The sequence below is a fragment of the Fukomys damarensis genome, unplaced genomic scaffold (assembly GCF_012274545.1).
Source record: "Fukomys damarensis isolate Sample0158 unplaced genomic scaffold, DMR_v1.0_HiC HiC_scaffold_25, whole genome shotgun sequence".
In the NCBI taxonomy this organism is placed as follows: Eukaryota; Metazoa; Chordata; class Mammalia; order Rodentia; family Bathyergidae; genus Fukomys; species Fukomys damarensis.
In genome coordinates this window covers 22937683-22958457 of record NW_022900937.1, presented here as the reverse complement: position 1 = coordinate 22958457, position 20775 = coordinate 22937683, and the positions used below count along the sequence as shown (strand labels likewise).

The 20775-nt window shown below is 37.6% G+C and overlaps 1 protein-coding gene across 2 annotated transcripts in view; it reads right to left on the bottom strand.

The window, feature by feature from the left end:
- Positions 1-19941, bottom strand: part of Rec114 (REC114 meiotic recombination protein) — a 77809-nt gene extending 57868 nt beyond the window's left edge. For both annotated transcript variants that reach the window (XM_010627044.2, XM_033756249.1), the window contains exons 1-2: positions 19762-19941; positions 3239-3328 (exon numbers count right to left, since the gene is read on the bottom strand). In XM_010627044.2, the coding sequence (XP_010625346.1) occupies positions 3239-3328; positions 19762-19920 (249 nt within the window). In that variant the 5' untranslated portion in view covers positions 19921-19941. The remainder of the gene's footprint in view (positions 1-3238; positions 3329-19761) is intronic.
- Between the last annotated feature and the right edge of the window lie 834 nt (positions 19942-20775).

Genomic DNA, 20775 nt, shown 5'->3' with positions numbered 1-20775 from the left:
GAATACATGAAAATTCATTAAGTAGCACACAAAAAGCATGAAAGAGCAGAAAAAAACATGGACTTTAAAAGTTTTATCTTCAAAGGATACTAAACAACAACAACAAAGCCTGAGATGGCTGGGAATGTAGCTCAGCAACACAGCATCTGCCTGTCAAGTTGAAGGCCCTGAGTTTGATTCCCAGTTCAAAACAAAACAAAAACAAAACACTGGGAGAAATATTTGCAAAACGTATTTCTGATGAAAAGAGTCTAACCAGAATAAGAACTTTCATAATTCAAATATAAGAAGGTAAACAACTCAGTAGAAAATGGTTAAGAGGTGCACACATCCCCTAGGAGACATGCAAATGGAAAGTAAGCATACGAAAAGAAATGCAAATTAAAACCACTATAAGGCACCACTACACACCTACTAGCTAAAATTAAAAATGACTGACAATACCAAGTGTTGGCGAGGATGTGGTATATCAAGGGCACTCATACTTTGTTTATACTATACAAATGGAACTGGGCCAGGGATGTAGATCAGGGGTGCAGCACCTGCCTGGCAAGCATGAGAGCCTGAGTTCAATTCTCAGTACCAAAAAAGAAAAAGGGGAAAAAAAAATGAATGAAACTGAAAAATAGTTTTGCAGTTTCTTAGAAAGTTAAAGAGAGAGGGCCGGGGATATAGCTCTGGTTCCGGTGCCTGCCTCGCAAGCACAAGGACCTGAGTTCGATTCCCAGTACCAAGAAAAAAGAAAGAAAGAAAGTTAAAGAGAGATATTCCATATGATCCAGCAGTTCCTCTCCTGGGAATTTACCAAAGAAAAAGAAAAACACATGCTCGTACAAAGGCTTATATACATGTGCTTAGCAGCATTATTCATTATTATAAAAAAGATGGAAATAATGCAAACATCCATCCATCAAAAGTTGAATGAGTGAAGTTTATTTATACCACGGAATATTGTTCAACAATGGAAAGATATGCTAATGAAAGGAGTGAACTACTGATAGTGCACAAAATGGACAAATCTCAAAAGCATTATGCTAAAAGAAGAAACCAGATACAGAAGGCTATATTATATTCTATGACTCTGTTACACGAAATTTGAGTAAAGGCAAAGAACTGTATGAAAGTAATGCATATGTGAATCAGCTAGACATAGTCAATGCACAGAGTATACATTCTTCAAGTTAGTATTATATACAGTAAATACACACAATTTACCCAGCGAGTGAAAAAATAGGTGTACTTTAAAAATATATGTTTAAAAAAGAAAAGCCAGAATGATAGTGATAGCAGACCCGTGGCTGCTGGGTGCCGAGGGTGGGCAGAGGAGCCTTACTGCAAAGTGTGCATGCAAGTGCTGGGTCACCTGGAAAGACCTCCACTGTGACTGCGATGGTAGCCATGCAGGGGCCAAGACCTATCTAGCTGAACACTTACAATCTGAATTTCATTTCATATAAATTATACCTCAGGAAAGATAATTTTAAAAGAACATTTTTAAAAGTATAAATCAATTTAGTAATTTAGTGAAGATCATCTCTAAAAAATAAAAAAGGACTGGTCCAGGGTTCAGTCCCCACTAACACCCCCCCAACATAAAGAGAAATCAATTTTAAAAAACCCTCAATAGACAAATACATATATGCACACAACATGGATTAAACTGTAGAGTTAGGGTTATCTTTATATTTCTCAACAGTACCCACTTAACAGCTGGTAAATTTTTCACGGTAGTGCAGACATCATTCCCCATATGATACAAAGCAACCTGTATCAGTGTACAACACTCACAGAGGGACAGAAAGATGGGTCAGAGACAAAGCACTGGGTAGAGCACTGTGCCTGAGAAAGCCAGGCTGCACCTGTGCCACCATTCAGCAAAGACCCATGACCCTGCCAGGGAGAACTAGCCATGTACTAGGTGCCCCTCAGTCGGGACTATCCCTTCCTAAAAGCTACAGAAACCTCATCTCATAGGGCAGATGGAGGCACTGACAATGCCAATAAAGCAAAGTAGTGCAACTCAGGCTGCAGTTCTGCAAGTTGCAAGGAACACAAAGATGGCTTTGTGGGTCACCTCACACTCACTGACAAGGCTGCATTTTAATTAAGTGGAAGGATGAACCATGATAATACACACATGTGGGATGCTACCATTGTGTAATAAGACAGTCACCAAAATTAATGTCTTTTAAATGTATTTGGCCCATTTGCTTATCGCTGTTTCTCCTCACTAGAATGATGACACTCGTTGACATCAGGGATTTCTCTCTGCTGCTCACTGATATCCCTTGCAGCCTCCAAAATGCCCAGCATATTCTAATTGGTCAATAAACATTTGTTAAATGAATAAATTATGCCCATATAGACATCCAGCAAACAGTTGTTATGAATGCATTAGGTCTGGGGGGACAGTATACCTAGCTAAATGATGCAATAACTTTCTACAGTATTTCATTTCTTGTATAACTTCTTTAGAAGTTAATAATTGTCTTATTTCTTCATTCATTTTGTTTCTACATAACCTAAACTTTCAAGCAAAGTGGTTCTTATATATTTCTTCATTGTGAAATTTCCTTAAATATATATATAAACACACACATATATACATATATATATTTCCTTAAATATATATATATTATATATACATATATATAATATATATACACATACATACATACACACACATACACATACATATTCAGAATAAAGAACAAATTTATCTTTATAAAATTGGGAGATTTATGGAGGGCTTCATCAATTAAAAAACTATTCTTTGTTTCCTTTTAGTTATCCCTCTGCATCTGCGGTTTTCCCTATCCAGAAAACCCTGCCCAGTCTTCTCTGTAAATCTAGACTGTCTTCAAATCAATTTCCCCAATTAAGAACACTTCCTTACATACCAGTCAATCTCAATCCTTTGATCTACTCTGATCCCATTAACCCTAAACTCCTTGAGGGAAGGCAATATTCAGTATGCTGCTCTCTTTCCCACTATTTATACATATATTCCCCAGAACTGGGGATCAAACTCAGGACCTTGCACTTGCAAGGCAGACGCAGGTGCTACTGAGCTAAATCCCCGGGCCCTGATTTTCCACTATTATAGCAGGTTTGATGTTTAATTTGTTGAACTTAATGAATTTGGAGATGGAAGAAGTATGAGGGTACAAAAATTAATGTAAAGCTAAAGAGATATAGAAACATATTTGCATATTAAACTATTAAGCATAAAACCTACCAGTAGTGTCTGTCCTTGGGAAATGAAGAAGTGGCCTGATATAACTATGGTGAGAACAAGATACCCAGATTCTTCATTGGAATCAAAAACCTTAAAAAACAGACAGAGAGAAATATGTTTTAAAAAATATTTCTGTAATCCTGATAAATTTACTGTTATAATAACCAAACTATGTTCTCAGATTCATCCTTCTACCTTAAGTGTTCTCTTTCTTTTCATTCAATCTATAATCATTCCCTTTTAGTTCCAAGTTTCTCCAGTATATATACAAGCCATCAGCCAGCACTTTAAAAGGTGAACATAAATACCAATGTTTTGAAACAAAAAAGTACCAGATTAAGAGCCAAGAGCTAAGCCAAGAACCTTTCAGTTACATTTTAAGAAATTATTTGTTCTCTCTGAGCTTCAATTTCCTTTCTATAATACAGAGATAATGCCTTACAGAATTTGTGAGACTTCAGAGTCCCTTTTTCTTTAGCTAAATAATTCATGTTCCACATCCCCTTGAAACCAGATGCTTCTCTTTGGATCAGTTCTAGTTTTACAGTCATTCAAGATATAGTGCCACAAACCTGACATAATCCTCTCAGTATCATCTATTTCCTTGGTGCATGCAGTAGTGTAGCCTACTGTCACACTAACCTTTTCAGGGGTACAATAAAGCAACATGTAGCTCATCACCTACATTTGTGAAAGATCATACTTTTCCTTTCTTTATCTTAAACCTAAATGTAAGACCTTGGATTTACCCCCTTTATATTTGATCTTGTTAGATTTGGTCTGTAGTTCCAAACTATTAAGCTGTGGTGAGGAGCTGAGGCAATTAAAGTAGCAGGGAGGGCATGAACACTATGCACGTCGAGAGTGGGATTGGGTCTTAAATGACTACTGTGTAGGTGGCTTTAATATCATTAACAAACATTATAATGCATACATCTCTTATAAATGATGTGATAATTATAATATACTTAATGCCCAAAGTTCAAAGTAATTAACATATAGCTAATTTGAGTTAGTTATACTTTAAAATGGTCCTATAGGGCTGCGGAGTTGGCTCAGTGGTTCCGGCGCCTGCCTCTCAAGTACAAGGACTCGAATTCAATCCCCAGTACCAAAAACAAAACAAAACAAAACAAAACAAAACAAAAAAAGTCCTACAGTCCATCGAGATATAGTGCTCTATCTTACAGTTTCATATGTAAGTTTGGAGCTTTACTACTATATTTAAATTCATTAATTTCTTACTGAGTTCTAATTCATTTAAAATCTCAAATTTAAAGAGCAAACACTTTAGGTGTCAAAGGGAATATGCTAAGCCCTACACAAACCCCTCTAGTGGCAGTTATTTTACCTCTTTTCTGGTACTGAGAACTTGCAAAACCCACCACAGTCTATATGGATTATCCGGTATGTTCCATGACCGCATAGAACCAGTAGGACAGCTAGAAGTTAAGCACAACTTTCAAAACTAGAGTCTAGACAACAAATTCTTTGGAAGACAATATGTTAACACAGCAGTTGAACTTTTAAAAGAAATATGGTATATATACCAAAAAGTAACCAAAACATAAATGTATATAGCAAAATGAACGATGAATCAAGGAAACAACACATCATGACCATTCGATGCATTAAATGAAGAAACACATTACCAGATTTCCAGAAGGCCCCTTGTACTGTCTTCAATCACTACTTGCTTCTTTCTCTCCTAAAATAATCTCCATACTGACTTCTAACAACATAGTTTAGTTCTGTTAACACAAGTGGAATTACACAGAAAGAATTTTACATTTGGCTTCATCAATGTTGCACGTACATTGATTTCATTACCATCCAAGGCCTTTCTATGACTACACCATAATTTATTCTTTCTTCATATTTGTATTTTCCCCAGTATAGAGCTACTACAAATAACGCTTCTGTAAACATTCTCATAAATGTCTCTTGCTGGATAGGAACACTTATTACAAGAATGCCAAGTCTTTCCAAATTTTATAATTTTTTTTTCAAATGGTGACAATGACTTCCAGGAGAGTCCCAGATTATACTTCTCTCCCCCTATGCTCCAAACTGTCACTTCTAATTCACAACCAACATCTCATTTGAAGATCTAATAGCCATCTCAGAATTAAAAGTCCCAACCTCGAACTCCTAACCTCCTTATTCATTTATCTACTCAATACTTAACAAAGCATGTTCCACGTGGTAGGCTTGTTTTAAGCATCTGACTCCCACAGTTCTTCCATCTCTGAAAGTAATTCTGTCCTTCTAAGTCTCTAGAATTAGAAGAATCATTCCTTCTTTTCTCATACCCATATCCAATCTATCCATCAAATCATTCATGTCTATTATCAAAATATCGAAAACCCAACTTCTCACAGGCCTAGTCTGAATGATCATTCCTGCTAGCTGGATTATTATAATAACCTCCTGATTAGCTTCCCCAAGTCCCCTCTTCCTTCTCCTCTCCAAAACAGTTTATCGTATTTGCAAAAGAGTAAGCAGAGTTACCCTTTTAAAACTTCACAGTCAGATCACGTCATTTCCAGCTCAAAGCCCCAGAGCAGCTTTCCAGCTCATTCCCAAAGTCCTGGGAGGTGCTCCATGGTGTGGTCCCTTTGCTTCCCTGCTCTCCACCAAGCACACGGGCCCCTCCTCCCTGCTCCCTGAGCCACAAGGCATATTTAAAACTATAAACTTTAGGGCTTTACAATAGCTGTTTAGCTGGAATTCTCCTCTCCTGGACATCCACAGGATTCATTTCTGCATCTCCTTCAGGTTTTTGTCTCAATGTCATATGGGTGGATAAGACCTTTCCAACCATCTTGCTGAGAACTCCCTATCACTAGGCCAGACTTCTGCTGCTCCTTCTTCAGTTTTACTCTTCTCCATACCTCTTACACCTTTTTCATTATCTTTTCTTATTTTTTATCTGTCTAACCTGAGCAAGATTTAATCTTCATGAAGACTTTTTTTTTTCTGTTTTAGTCACTACAAATGCCTAGGACAGTGCCTGCCACATAATAGGTGTGCAGGATATTTTGACTGGAAAAATGAATATAAAATTTCCAAAGGGTGGGGAATTTAGCTCAGTGCAAGGTCCTGAACTCAATCCCTGATACTGGGGAAAAAAAAAAAGGGGAAGGCACCAGATTAAGAAAGCAAGCTTTTCAAAGGAAACGAAGGTGTTTTCAGAAAGAATCACTAGAAGATCTGCCCTGAAAAAAAAATGTTGAAGTCTTTCAGGAAAAAAAGGAAATAGTATCAGATGAAAAGTGAGAGCTCCGTAACAGAATGAACATTGGAAACAGTAATTACATGAATAATTATGTACTAATTTATTATGTAAATATCTTTAAAAACATCATTGATAAGTGAGGTTATAAACAATACATAATTAATTCAAAAGAAGGCAGAACAAAACGAGAACAAAGAACAGATCAATTACATAACAAAATGATTAACTTAAATTTCAATAATCAATAATCACAATAAATACAAATAGTTTAAATACCCCAATTAAAAGCAGAGGTTGTCAAAGCAAAGGACAAAACACAACTAGATGCTATTAGAAATATACTTTAAATATAAAATGTAAAATGGAAAATATGTGTCACGCTAATGCTACTTAAAAGAAAGTGGCAGGGCCGGGCGTGGTGGTGCACGCCTGTAATCCCAGCATTTGGGAGGCTGAAGCAGGAGGATCACTGTGAGTTGGAGATCAGCCTGGGCTACATAGTGAATTCCAGGTCAGTCTCAACTATACAGTGAGACCCTGTCTCAAAAAAACAAAAAATAAATAAATAAATAAATAAAAGCAAAGAAAAGAAAGCTGCAGTGGTTATAGCAGTATCAGATAATAGCAAAAGGTAAAGAGGTCATTTCATAATGATACTTAGGTCAGTTAAACATAAGCATTTGAAACATTTATGCTTCCAATAACAGCTTAAAAATACATGAAACAGTACATGGTAGAACTATAAGGAGAAACAAATCTACATTTAGAGTCATATTTCTATACCTTTCTCAATAACTGATAGAACGAGAAGATAGAAATTATCAAGTACAAAGAAGCTTGGAAGAAATTATCAGCTAACATGACCTAACTGACATTTACACAATACTCCACCCAACACCCATACTAGCACAAAACACATTTTTCTTAAGTGTACACAGAACATTCACCAAGACAAACTATATTGTGGACCACAGAACAAGGTTTGGCAAATTTTGACTTCACTAAAAAACTATTGGATCAATAAATTCAATGAGATTACAGGATACAAAAAATTAGTAGCATACCTATACGGTAATAGCAAATTACCTAAAAATCAACAAGTGCCATAGCTATATACAAAAAAAAAAAAGCTATGTAGGAAGGAATAAATTTAACCAAGAAAGTGAAAGATTTCTACACTAAAAGCTATAAAATAATGAAAGTGAAGATGACACAAATAAATGCAAAAATATTCCACCTCTGTGTAGTAAATTATTGTTAAAGAAACCACACCATTTAGTAGTGTGCAGACTGAATGCAATCCACATCAACAAAGCAATCTTGAATCCAGATGTAGTGTTGCACACCTTTAAACCCAGCTACTCTGGAGGCTGAGACGGGAGGATTACAAGTTTTTTGTTTTGGTACTGGGGAATCAAATTTGGGACCTTGCACTTGCCAGGCAGGCGGTGGCACCACTGAGCTAAATCCCTATCCGTAGAAGGATTACAAGTTTGAGGTCAGTCTGGACAACTTAGTTAGACTTTATCTCAAAATAAAATATAAAGGGCCAGGGTGAGGGTATCACTGAGAAGCTAAACAAAGACCCAAAGCTATGAGAGAGTTAACCAGTCATCTAGGGGCAGTGGGTTCCAGGCTTAGTGATTTTCAAATCTGTTAAAATCTCTCATTTAAGAGGTCTATATAGTGAGTTCATACAGTTCATCAAAGCCTAATTTAAGAACTTTTAAGGGCTTCAGGAAAAATGGTAGCTTTACTATATCCCTACAGTCTTTCCTTCCCTAATCTAATCCAAGTGGATTAGCCCATTGTGACCCAAACTTGGAGGATTAGCCCAACAAATGTTGGGTTGAGGTTGAAGGTGTAACATGTTCCCTCTCTAGGAGAAACCGAGTCCCAGGATGAGGGCAAGGCTACTGTTCTCTGGGAGAATGTTGCCAAAGAAAATTGGTGGACCTCAAGGTCAGGGGCAGTCACCAGACTGCATTTTGAAGCCCCTACTGGTCTCTCAATCTCCACGGAGTCACAATGCACCTGGACAATTTCAGTAAACCCTTTCTAATTCTCTGCAGGAGGCCAAAAAGACCATTCTGTGCTTTTCCTAACAATTAGCACTTAAAAGTGTCCCCTGACAAACTTTGAGGCCCAGGATGAAAAGACTCAAGAAAGTTAGACAAAGGAAAGTAGATACATACCCAATAGGCAAAGGCAATGAATAACAATCAGGAAACCCAAAACAGGCAGTTCCTAAAAACAAACTTGCTAGAGATCAACAGTTGAATCAAAATAATAATTATTATTAATAACACTTAAGGGAAATCTTGGAGCTAAAATGTTGTTTTATAAATATAAAAATTCAATAGCTAATTGAAGATTTGGATGGACACTAGTGAGAGCAAATTAAGTCTGAAAGATGAAGCAGGAGAAATATTTAGAACTGCAGAACAAAACCACAAAGAAGAATTCATGCAGTACACTGTAAGATACATGGAATGAAGATTCAGAGCCAGAAGAGCAAATGTTAATGACAGGGGTTAAAGTGGAGGGAGGAAAACAGACTGAGAAAAGGCACTGAGTAAACTAATAATACAAGAAAATATCCTACAATCGCAGAAAGGTATGCGACTAAACGAAGGTGGAAAGGGGTCAAGTTCCAGTCATTAATGGGGTGGAAGAAAAATCAACAACTAAGCACATCTGGTCAAATTCCTGAATTCCAAGCATAGAGAAAAATCTTAAAAGCTTCCAGCTAAAAACAAAAATATCCCACTTCAATGTTAGAGTATTCTAGGGAAATAACTCACTTTAAAAAAGTGGTTAATAAAAAAAAGAACCAAGCATTTATCCTACCTTTCCTATATAATTCAACTGCCAGATAAGCTACAGTAGATATGAGAAAGTCTTTCTTTAGAGAAATATTCCAGATAATAAAGATTCACATTGCCCATCAATAACATTTTCCTAAAAAGACACATTATATATCTCTTTAAATAGTATTAGCATGACACATTTTCCATCTTACATTTTTGTATTTAAAGTATATTTCTAATAGGTATACACACACACACACACACACACACACACACACACACACACACACACACACACACACACACATATATATTTCTTTCTAATAGAAAACCAACCTACCTAAATAAGTAATCTTCTCCCAAAAGAATCAACCTAATTTGATGAACCTGTAGATTAAATCATCAATTCACAAGAAACAATATAAAAGATCAGATTAACCTGCATCAAGATGCAGTCAGCAACAACCATGCCCTTAAGAATTTCTGTAAAACAGCATGGTTTCTTCATCAATGACAAATTGCAAGGAAGTGAGAGAAGAAGGAGGGTCAAGGAAACATATGGCCAGGAAACCTAATGATTAAAAAAAAATCTACCAATCAACCACAATGTATGGTCCTGTTTAAAAGAATTATGGTGCTTGTGAAAGAACATCTCAAATCTGAATACTGACTACTTTATAAGGGTAAAGAACTCTTAATTTCTAGGGAATCAGGCTATGTTTTTAAGTCCTTTTCTTTTAGGGATAGAAACTGAAATCATTACTGGTTATATAAGACATGGTATTTACTTCAAAATAAACAACGAGGAAAATTTTTTTTAATCCTGGTTATTGAACCTAGGGCTTCCTGCATGCTAGGCAAGTGCCTCTACCACTAAGATACACACATAAATATTTGTATTATATTATTCTCTCTACTTGTGATCATGCTTGAGATTCTTTAGAATAAAATGTTATAAGAAGCTTCCATGTTCTTTAAGTAAAAATCAAGGTTAAGGAAAGCATTGCACTTATTACAGAGACGCTACACTTAGGACGTGAATGTAACGTATTAATTCTACATAGAAATTCCAGTATCTTAACATCTAACATAATCCAAGTATCCAAGGAAAAAACACTGCTTATTTCTGACTCCTGGAAAGTACTCTGTTTTTGTTTTGTTTTGTTTTGTTTTGATACCAGGGATCAAACTCGGAATCTTGTGCTTTTGAGGAAGCAGGCGGCAGCACCACTGAGCTAAAATCCCCAGCCCCTGGAAAGTACTCTTAATGAGGGATAACTTAGTATTTTACTAGAATGTTCACATTAACACAATACAAAAAATTCAAAGAAAAATGTTATCTCTAATGACTAAGTCATAATTGAAAAAAGATATTAACTGTAAGCTCTCAGAGAACAATAATCACAGTCATATTTGAGTCACCAGCCTAAAGATGGTTTAAGATTTACATCCAGGGGCCCGGAGAGGTAAGTCAATGACACCATGCCTGCCTTGCAAGCACAAGGTCCTGATTTTGATCCTGGTATCAAAAAAAAAAAAAGAAGATTTACATCAATCTGACCCCTATTTACCAGTGTTTTGCCATCATCTTGATAGCATACGTTTGGATTTATTTGGAGTCTATCTCAATTTAAGATCAGTTAAAACTCCAGAACATGGCTTATATTGATTAAATACAGAAGCTTCTCATAATTTATATGAATATATTTATGCAAATCTGTAGTACATATCTAAAATGAAGTACAAATTCAGAAGAATTATATGAACATACTATAGAAAAGTATTTCAAATGTACTTAAATTATACTATAAGAAAAGTTAAAACACTTTTTCAGATTGTGATGAACTAAAATTATGTACTTGATTAAGGATTTTGTTTTCTACTTTTAAGATCCTTCAAAAAGGGTTACAGCTTTATTTATTGGCCCAAACTGCTGACCTACGCATTAGAAAACATGAAAAAAGTGCAAAACTTGCTAAGCAGTCTATCAACTGACTCTCCATCCTAAAGAGTTTCATAAATTATTTTGATAGATTTGTAGATTATGTTAATGAATGTGGTCCTGCCACATACTAGTTACCAAACTGTAAAATTATGCTTTTTTCTCCCAAGAAATATAGGGTTACCAGTAACAATAAAAATAATGAAACTCCATCTCTGTCCTCCCAAATAATGACATATAATGAATTGTTTTAGAAAAACACAAAAATGATTTCATATATACCAAAGCATAAGAGATGGTTGCCCTTTCCTTACCACATAACCCTACTTAGATTACTGATCATGAAAGAATCCAGTCTTTTTTTTGGTGCCAGGAATCAAACTCGGGGCCTGTGCTTGCCAGGCAGATGCTGTACTGCTGAGCTATATTCCCAGCCCATCCAGTCCTTTTAAACTAGGTGCTAGAATTAACTAAAAGTGGTAGCAAACCTATGGCATGTATGCCACAGTGGGCTGTTTTTAATCATTGAAAGGTCTAAAAGGTTCGCCATCACTCACCTAGAATATATCTACTCAAAACACCTTCTTGCAACCAAGGAGAAAGTTCTTTATGTCTCTGAAACTGCCAGTCCAGGTCCCTCTAGTTAATGTTCTTTCTGTAACAAATGCTCTTACAACACTTCTCCAAAACGCTGAGTATCCTTAAACATTTCCCAGACTAATAAATCCTGCAGAAATCACCAAGACCAGGAAGCAATCCTTTCCATCAGCATTCCCACAGCAGAGCCTCCAGCTCTGTGTGTCTCTCACACTCGCTCCGTGCCCTCTTCCATTCCTTCAGAAACCCATGGAAGTCCCTAACAGGGCCACTGTCTACACTGCACTCCTAGGTCTGAGTTATAGGAACACAGCAATGTATTTTATTTCTCAGATACCACACTGGCACTGGTTAAGTAAGGAGCCTCCGTTTTCCATACAACCAAGTCCCTGAGCTTGCTTGAGCAACTGACTCAGTACTGTCGCCTTAACTATCTCTAAACAAAGCTTTGCTGTGACCAGCATATAGTATGTAGGAAATAAATCCTAAAAATGAATGATTTCTTAATATTCTGGGTCTCATTTTAAACTTTATCTTCTTCAGCCTTCTTAAGATGCTAAGCTGAAAAGCATCTTCACATCTGTCCTTAAATCATGTTATGTAAATATGCCATGGCCTCTACGAAAACTGTGTTACACAATAAAATTAAGCCTTTGTTTTTGTAGGAAGAGAACAGTCTGACCCCTGAGGTAGAAATATGTATTTATAAATTGGAGCTTTGGAACAAGTAATGATTTTGTGGTAGAAAAAAAAAATGTTAGAACATCAGTTACAAAGTTCTTCCTCAAAAGCTTATGCAATCTACAATGCATATGACATGTGATCCAATTAAACATAACTACAAATATGAAAACACTTCTATACCTATCAGTCAGGTGTAGGACAGAAATCAACAGACCCCAAAGCCAAGGCTTATCTCTTGCGTATACAGATCCATCCATCCTCACTGTGCCTGTCTTTGAGTTCCACAGCACATTCCCACATCCTCACCACAGGACTCAGGCCAGCAGAGAAGCCTTATCTGTAGCCCAGGGGAAAAAATTAGATGAATCATGCCCAGGCTCCTAAAGCTTCTGCCTACAACATGTCAGTCCTGCTCACGACCAGGCTCGTGACACTTAAATTCAAGGGGCCCAGGATATGCAATCTTAGTATATTTAGTGAATAGTACTGATGACTACTGCCTTATGAAAGATATCTGGAATGAGACTCAGGATTCTCAAAGCTCAACTTTGCCATTTAGAAGTACATTTAATTTTCTCATCCATAAAATAAAAATAGTAATAACTACCTAACAGAGTTATCAGGAAGATCAAATGAGACATGAATTCAGTTGCTTAGCTAAATGCCTGGCTTTGATTTATTCAATATTTCGGGGGCATCTGCCAAGCACTATTCTAGATATTAACATTCAATAACCATGCACCAAATAAGTTGTTTTTGTTGTTTCTATTAGTCTATTTTCTGCTGCTATAACACAATTCCTGAGGGTGAGTACTTTAGAAAGAGATTTATTTAGCTCATAGTTTTGGAGGCGGAACATCCAAGATCAGTGACTTTGTGGGCTTGGCCTCAGGGGAAACTCCCATCCTCCAGCCATGTTATAACACAGTGATGAAGCACAAAGGAAAGGCTAAGTGGAACAGAGACCAGGCACATGGGATGGGCTCACTTTAATTCTCTTAAGACCAGCTTAGTCCCTTCTGAGGTGGTGCCCCCATGGCCTAATCATCACTCACCAGCTAAAGGTTCCTTCAGCACACCACCACCACACTGGGGAACCAAGCTTCCAGCAAACCACATTCAAACCAGATCAGCTTCCCATCTATGGCATCATAGTAAGACCTGTAGTTGGGAGTACTAACCAGGAAGAGGTTTATGAAAATATCAATTGCAAAGCACAATTTGGCATCAGCACTTCTTTGTCAACTGTTCTTCCCCTTTCTGCCTTCAGAACTGAGGCATAAGGACTGGCTGCAGTGCATATAAATCACAACAATCCCCTGAAATCTGATTCAATAGGTCTTGCCAAGGAACAAGGAAGCTGTGTTTTCATCACACACATAGAGATGCTAACGAAAGTCACCTGCCCACCTTGAAAAACCTGGCTCCTGTTCTTGTAATCCTGCATTTAGTGCCTAATTCAGTCACAGTCAAATACTATAGTCTGCCTATACAACAGTGGTCCCATTAAGATTATATCACCTAGTGATATCACCATCTTAATCTGTAAATATACACTATGATGTTTGCACAACAACAGAATAGTCAATGCATTTCTCAAAATGTAAACTTGTTACAGGAAACATAACTGTACTTTAAGATTTTGTGACTCACCAAAACAAAATCTCCAAACCAAAATGACAGTTCCATAACATCTCCAGTGCCTAGATTAGTGCCAACTAGCCCAGATAAGTTAATAATATTTTGTTGAGTGGAGGACCTGAAGTGGAACTGAATCCTAAGACCCACTATGTACTACTTCAGACTAGCACAAAATAACTGGGACCAAAGTTACTGTCCTGCCTGAAACTAAAAAAAACTGAACAAATTAGAAGCAACCATTTTCAGATATTGAATACCAGTTAATAAAGGATATGATTCCTGAGGAATTACAAGAAACAACAGAGGTGAACTCTACTGCTGTCCTAGGCTGAAGAGCAAGGGGGAGAAATCTGAGCATGGCTGGAGTATTCCTGAATTTAGGAGATGGAGCCATGAGTTCAACAGGGTCAGAGAAACTAGAGTTTGCAGGACAGACTTCAGAGGCAGCGACTCATGAAGACAGAAACCCAGAGGCTTGTAAACCCTCCCCTTTCGCTGACTACCCCTCAGCACATATGTGTGTGAGGAAACTACCAGAGCCTGGGGAAAGAACCACCTGAAAAGATTTAAAAAGCACTCCCCAGAGTTCACACAAGGTAGGGAATAACACCTGTTCTAAGCAGCCAAAGTGAAAAATTTCAATTTATGGAGCATTTGGCAGAGTTCTCTGAGGAGTTTTGCCTTAGGAGTGGGGGAAAAAATTAGCTCTAAGTGAAACACTTCTCTGGTCAATCTGACACAGTTTAAAAGCAAGACTTGAAAGGACCCAACCTCTTCTAGCTCCAGAAAAAAGCTCAAGAATATTTATAGAAATTCAAAAATATCCTGTACCTAACAAGGTAAAATTCAGAATAAAGATCCAATCAAAATTCATCAGGCATGCAAAGAAGAACTATTATATATTTATAGATTGGTTGGTTCTAGAGATAACATAGGGCCTCAAGTGCCAGGCAAGTGCTCAATTAGTGAGCTACATCTTCAGCCCTATTTTATTATTTTAAAAAATGTCTTAGGGTTTACAGAATCTTAAATATTCCTAAAAACAAAACACTGCCATCTTTGTAATTTTCACCATGTGTGCTAATCTCAAAATTCCTCCTCCACATGATTGAATTGTTATTCTCGTATGAGATATTAACGCTTCTAAGGCAAGCAGGATGGCAACTAAAAGCACAAGCTTTAGGGACAGAAAAATCAAGACCTGAATTTTTTTCTTCTCAATTTACATCTGTGTTCCCAAAAAAACTAATGAAACTCAGTTTCAGTTCACTTCTCTATAAGATGGGTATAATACCATTTGCTTCATACGGCTGCTATAAACAAAGCAAAACAAACAAATAGTAGCTACCATTTCATAATATCACATTATTATAAGAAAAGTTATCATACCACATATTCAAACATTTCCTAAATACCTATTCATACACTAGGTAGTAATGAAGGCACGTGGAATATGAAAGAAAAAAAAGAACACTGTTGAGAGGAGTCAAAGTATATTTTATGTTGAACCTACATTTAAAAGTTCATCTCAAGTACAAACTTCATATTCTACTTCTTAATTTCTAAGTAGGGCAATTATTTTAAGTTCCTCCTATAAAACTTAAAGGATGACTTTTTTTTCCCCTTTGAAAGAAAAAAAACTAAGAAGCTGTCAGGTTCAACCAATTAGGACACGTCGAGAAATACTTGGAATCTGAAAAACATGGTAAAACCTTAATTTAAAAGCAATCTGCAATTAACATCACCTTTCAAAATTATTCTCAAATTAGTAGACTAAATTATATTCAGACATAAAATACATAAAATGGACCAATCTGTTATTATGATAATCTTTTCAGAAAGGCTGGGCCAACAGATGTAAGGAACAAAAATCAAGTTCAAGTTTGTAATTCATTTGCTCACCCATTTAAATGATGACAGATGGTTTAAATATTAACCCTATTAATAAAATGTTTGCATATTCATAACAAATATGATTAACTTACATCATAACTCCATAAATTCATTTGTTAATTTTGCTATACTTCATTTTGCTGCCCACTTCATTCAAGACCTGCTAAACTCCTGCCTCTCAGAGTGTGGCCCCCAATCCATCAGCATCTGTGTCTACCTGAGAACTCTTTAGAACTTCAGAAGCCCACATCCCACACCAAATCTACCCAACTGAGTCACAATCTACGTTGCTAACAAAATCCCCAGATTTCTATGCATTTTAAAGTGAGTAGTATAGCTGTAAAATATTACTTTTTGTCCCACTTTTATTATTTCTTCTTTGCTGTTACAAAGTTTGCTTCCTAATTATTAATTTCTCTCTAAATACTGACTTTTAATAGAATAACTCAATTTTAGTGAGAATAACTCAATTTGGAGAAGTAAATTAAATCAATATACCTACATGTTATATTACATATGTAGTCTTTGTCTCAGATTTGACTTTACCTCTCAACTAAGCTTTCAAGTCTTAGAAGTCTTGTTGTACTACTCATTTTTTTCTCTTGGGTTGACATTTTTGTCTTAGCATATGGCCACAGTGATGAAAATCTTTTCTGTAATTAAGCACCTTAATAGTACAGAACCAGCACAGGTTCTCTCTATAATTTCAGAAAAAATTCAAAATAGGTTTATACAAGATTGAACTTGAAAGTTCCCTAGAGGAAAAAAAAAAACTATCAGAATGACTTTATCCTCCACCATAATATATTTCTGTGCCTTACCTAACATATTTTTACTGCAGGCACCACATCTTTTTTAAAATAAGAAATTCACATGGGACTTAGAGAGTACAGTTCTTTAGATGGCTCATCTTTTATTATTATTAGTATTGCACAATAGTCACAGTGCTCATAAAATAGAACAAATCTTATTTCTCTTTCACTTTTCAAGAAAAAAAAAAAGACCTAGGCGAAACTGATCACAGCAGGCAGGACGGTTCGGCAGAGATTCAAAGGAAGGTACAAATGTTCAGTTTCCAAAAGCTCTGCAAAAGCCAACCTCATCTCTTGTCACTGTGGCCATGGCTTTTTGCCAAACATTTGAAAACTATTGAAAAGTGTTGTTCCTTATAAGCAAATATGAGAAGCTTTGCAAAAAAAGAGAAAAGTTATAACCATCAACTGTTAAGATGGTCAAATATCCATAGCCCCCGAGTTGCAGTACAACATTAAGAGTTACTTGGCTGCACCTGAGCCAACCTATGCGACACAGATGCTCTAGGGCCCTAGGTAAAAGGGCTTAAAGAGTGTTAAGAGAAGTTATCAAGAGACCTATTGGACCAGTTGCAAAAGTTCAATGTCCTCAAACATCCCCAGATTTTTATAAACATTCAATTGTACAACTATCATCCTTGAATTTAACTCTTTCTTACCCTGTTCTGTATTTTCAGCTTATATAATTTCTTAGGATACTGAATTCCACAAAAGCACAACTAGTTATTTAATGTTTTTAAAAATGGGCCTAGATATATTGACTTCAAGCCTTAAAGAGTGCCCTTTAACATTCTAGAATGATGAATAATTTACTCTGCTCTATCTCTGCTCACATTCACTGCGAAGCCTCTCAGAATTGTCCAGGCACTTTGGTTCTTCTCCTCCCATTATCAGTCACTCTTCAGCTCACTCCTAACTGGCTTCTATTCCCTTCAGTCCACTGTAGCTTCTCTTGGTAAAGACCATTAAGGACCTTCATGCTGCTAAATACAATGAGCACTCCTTAGTCATTATCTTTCTCCGGTTTACAGCTTATTCCACAATTTATCAATCTCTCCCTCTTGAAATAACTCTTGCTAGCACTGAAAGGCCTTCATTCTCCCCAGGGATTCCCAACTCTATCCTTTTGGGGTCTCTCACCCCTCTACTTGACCTACAGATGTTGGACTACCTTGGGGCACAGTCCTATAACCTCATCAAGTCCTATGACTATAAGTATCACTATTATACTGCTGACTCACACCTTGACATCTCCACCCTAGATCTAACTTTTGAGTCCAGAACAGTATACCCTGTCTTCTCAATGTCTCCATGCAGATGTTTCATAAACATATTAAACACAGTGTATCCCCAACTGGAGTCTTAGATCTTTCCCTCACTTCCTCCTCCAGAGTTTTACATTCTACAACCTTGTACCTAGTTGCTCCCTTACTCTTACCACACATATCCAATCAATCACCAAGCCTTGTCATTTTTAGCCTCCAAAATATATATCCAATTTCCCCATCTCTACTATCATCCTCCAGGTTTAGCCCATGTCATCTCTGGCCTACAACATTGCAACAGTGTTCTAAGTGATTTTTCCGAATCCTCTCATACTCCCCTCCAATTCCATCTACACACTGCACTCAGAATGATACTTTCAGAGAGGAAAAATGCTCCTGCTTAGACCCTTTCAGTGGCTTCCCACTGGTTTTTAGATGATATTCACAAGGCCCCAATTACTTACAGATAGTTCCATCTTTTCTCTTTGTTTCCTAAACACCAGCCTTATTGGCCTCTATATCATATGTGTGGAAGTTTTTCCTGGGTGTGGGTCCCTTCTGCATATTCTTTTTATTCTACTAGCTAATGCTGCGTAAAACACACAAACACAAGTGCACACACTAGTGCATATGTGTATGGGTGTGTAGATAACCCCAAACCCTAAGGTCAACACCCAAAAGTCAAATCAGACCAAAAGAACTGAATGATAGAATACACCAGCAAAACAATACCACCACCACCTCATATAACTTAGGCTCTATTACAGATGACATATATATGTGTATATATACATATATATATACAACAAACAAACGCACAACTGATTCAGTGCTCAAAAGGATCCTATGAAGTAGGATTGTTTTCTCTATAAATATCTATTTCACTTCTATTATTTTTGAGACAATATTAAGGTATTATTTCTACTTTACGATAAATAAGATATAAAAGAGGTTCAGTGACTTAATCAAGAACACAGAAATTCAAGAAGCAAAGCTGGAAACCAGGGGTTGGCAATGTAGCTCAGTGGCAGAGCATATTAGCACTTTGGAGGGCTAGATTCAATTCCCAGCACATGCATAAACAAAAATTAAATTGAATTCAAATTTAGTCCTGAGCATGGGGCCGGGGATTTAGCTCAGTGGTTCCGCCGCCTGCCTTTCAAAGCTCAAGGACCCGAGTTCTATCCCCGTACAAAAAAAAAAAAAAACAAAAAACAAAAAACACACGACGACTTGGTGAACTTAATCTCTCCTTCGATAATTTACGGTTATTTGGGTAGATATTTCATCCTCGACTAGAAGGTAGGGCTCATTTATGTCTTGCTCACTGCTATATTCCCAGCACTCTGACTAGACTCTGCAACATACTTGATGCTCAATATTTACTGCATAGCTGTGTATGAATGCTTACTATTCGCTCACATGATTATTCTGATAACTGTGCTTCCTAGAAATACACACATACATACACATGCACGCACACATATCTCCTGTGTCAACTGTAGACCTGCCCGCCTTCAACAAGCCAGTCGGTTCCTCAACGTCTTCTCTTCCCGTCCTCCTGCCAGTGCGGCCTGGCTAATCTTGCCTTACTCCCTGGAGTACGAAAGCCTGGTGATCTTTTCTGCCCCTAGGCCTCACCTTCCACGTAGGGGAGGGCGCTGCCCCAGGTTTAGAGCCAGACCCAGACAGCTCTCCGACTTCCGAGAGCATGAAACGGCCATAGCGTTGCAAAGGCCACTGAACGGCGTCACCTCCTGGAACTCCGAGGCTCGTAGCTCCCTTTCCCGCTTCTGCCATATCTGGCCGCCCTCACGCTCAGCCTGCTGGGACTTGCCAAACTGCCCAACTAGCCAATCACAAAGCAAAACAACCCAAGTGCCCCCTCCTCCTTCGCGGAAGCCAATGGGAAGGCCTGAAATGTTCCTACAGGTGGCGCTTCCAGCCCGATGGTCTCACCTAACTCTTGGCACCGGGTAAGGGTGGTGACCCCTTCCTTGAAGCGGCGTTTCATGCTTATAAATGGTAGTAGCCTTCTGCGCTGCAGCATTGGGACCGTCACATTCCCTAAAGCCTTTTGTTGTCCAGCAACTCTGACTTGAGAAATTTCCCAAACGGCTGACTCCCTGGTAGTTCTACACCCAGGGCCTACTCTGGTTCTGTGGTCTCCCTCTGCAGCAGCCTTTCCGATGACACCTCAGACACACCACAGCACAGCCCCAGTTCCACTGGCCATGCAATAAATGTGGTTTATTTCTCATCCTGCCCCCGTAAAAATACTCCATCCAGACCACCCGTTTTTCACAAGAGAGAAGCAGATGGGTAGGGCGCTGCTAGCAACAAAAAGTGTGCCTTCATCAAACAGCAGGTGCAACTAACTAAAAGAAGTTACTGGGTGACTTATAGTTGATGAAGCAGTTCTACATGTTATTTCATTTATCTTCCTAACAACCTTGTGGTAAATTAAAGAATAAAAAAGGAATCATTACACCCCAAAAATACAGAGGCAAAATAAGGTCCAGAAAGTAGATATGATTTGCCTCAGGTTACACAGCCAGTGAATGGCAGAGCCAGAGTAGAACTGTGGACAACTCCACAATTTCTCCATGTGTCAGCCCCACCTGCAAAGCATTTAAGTATTAATAAAGTCTGTGT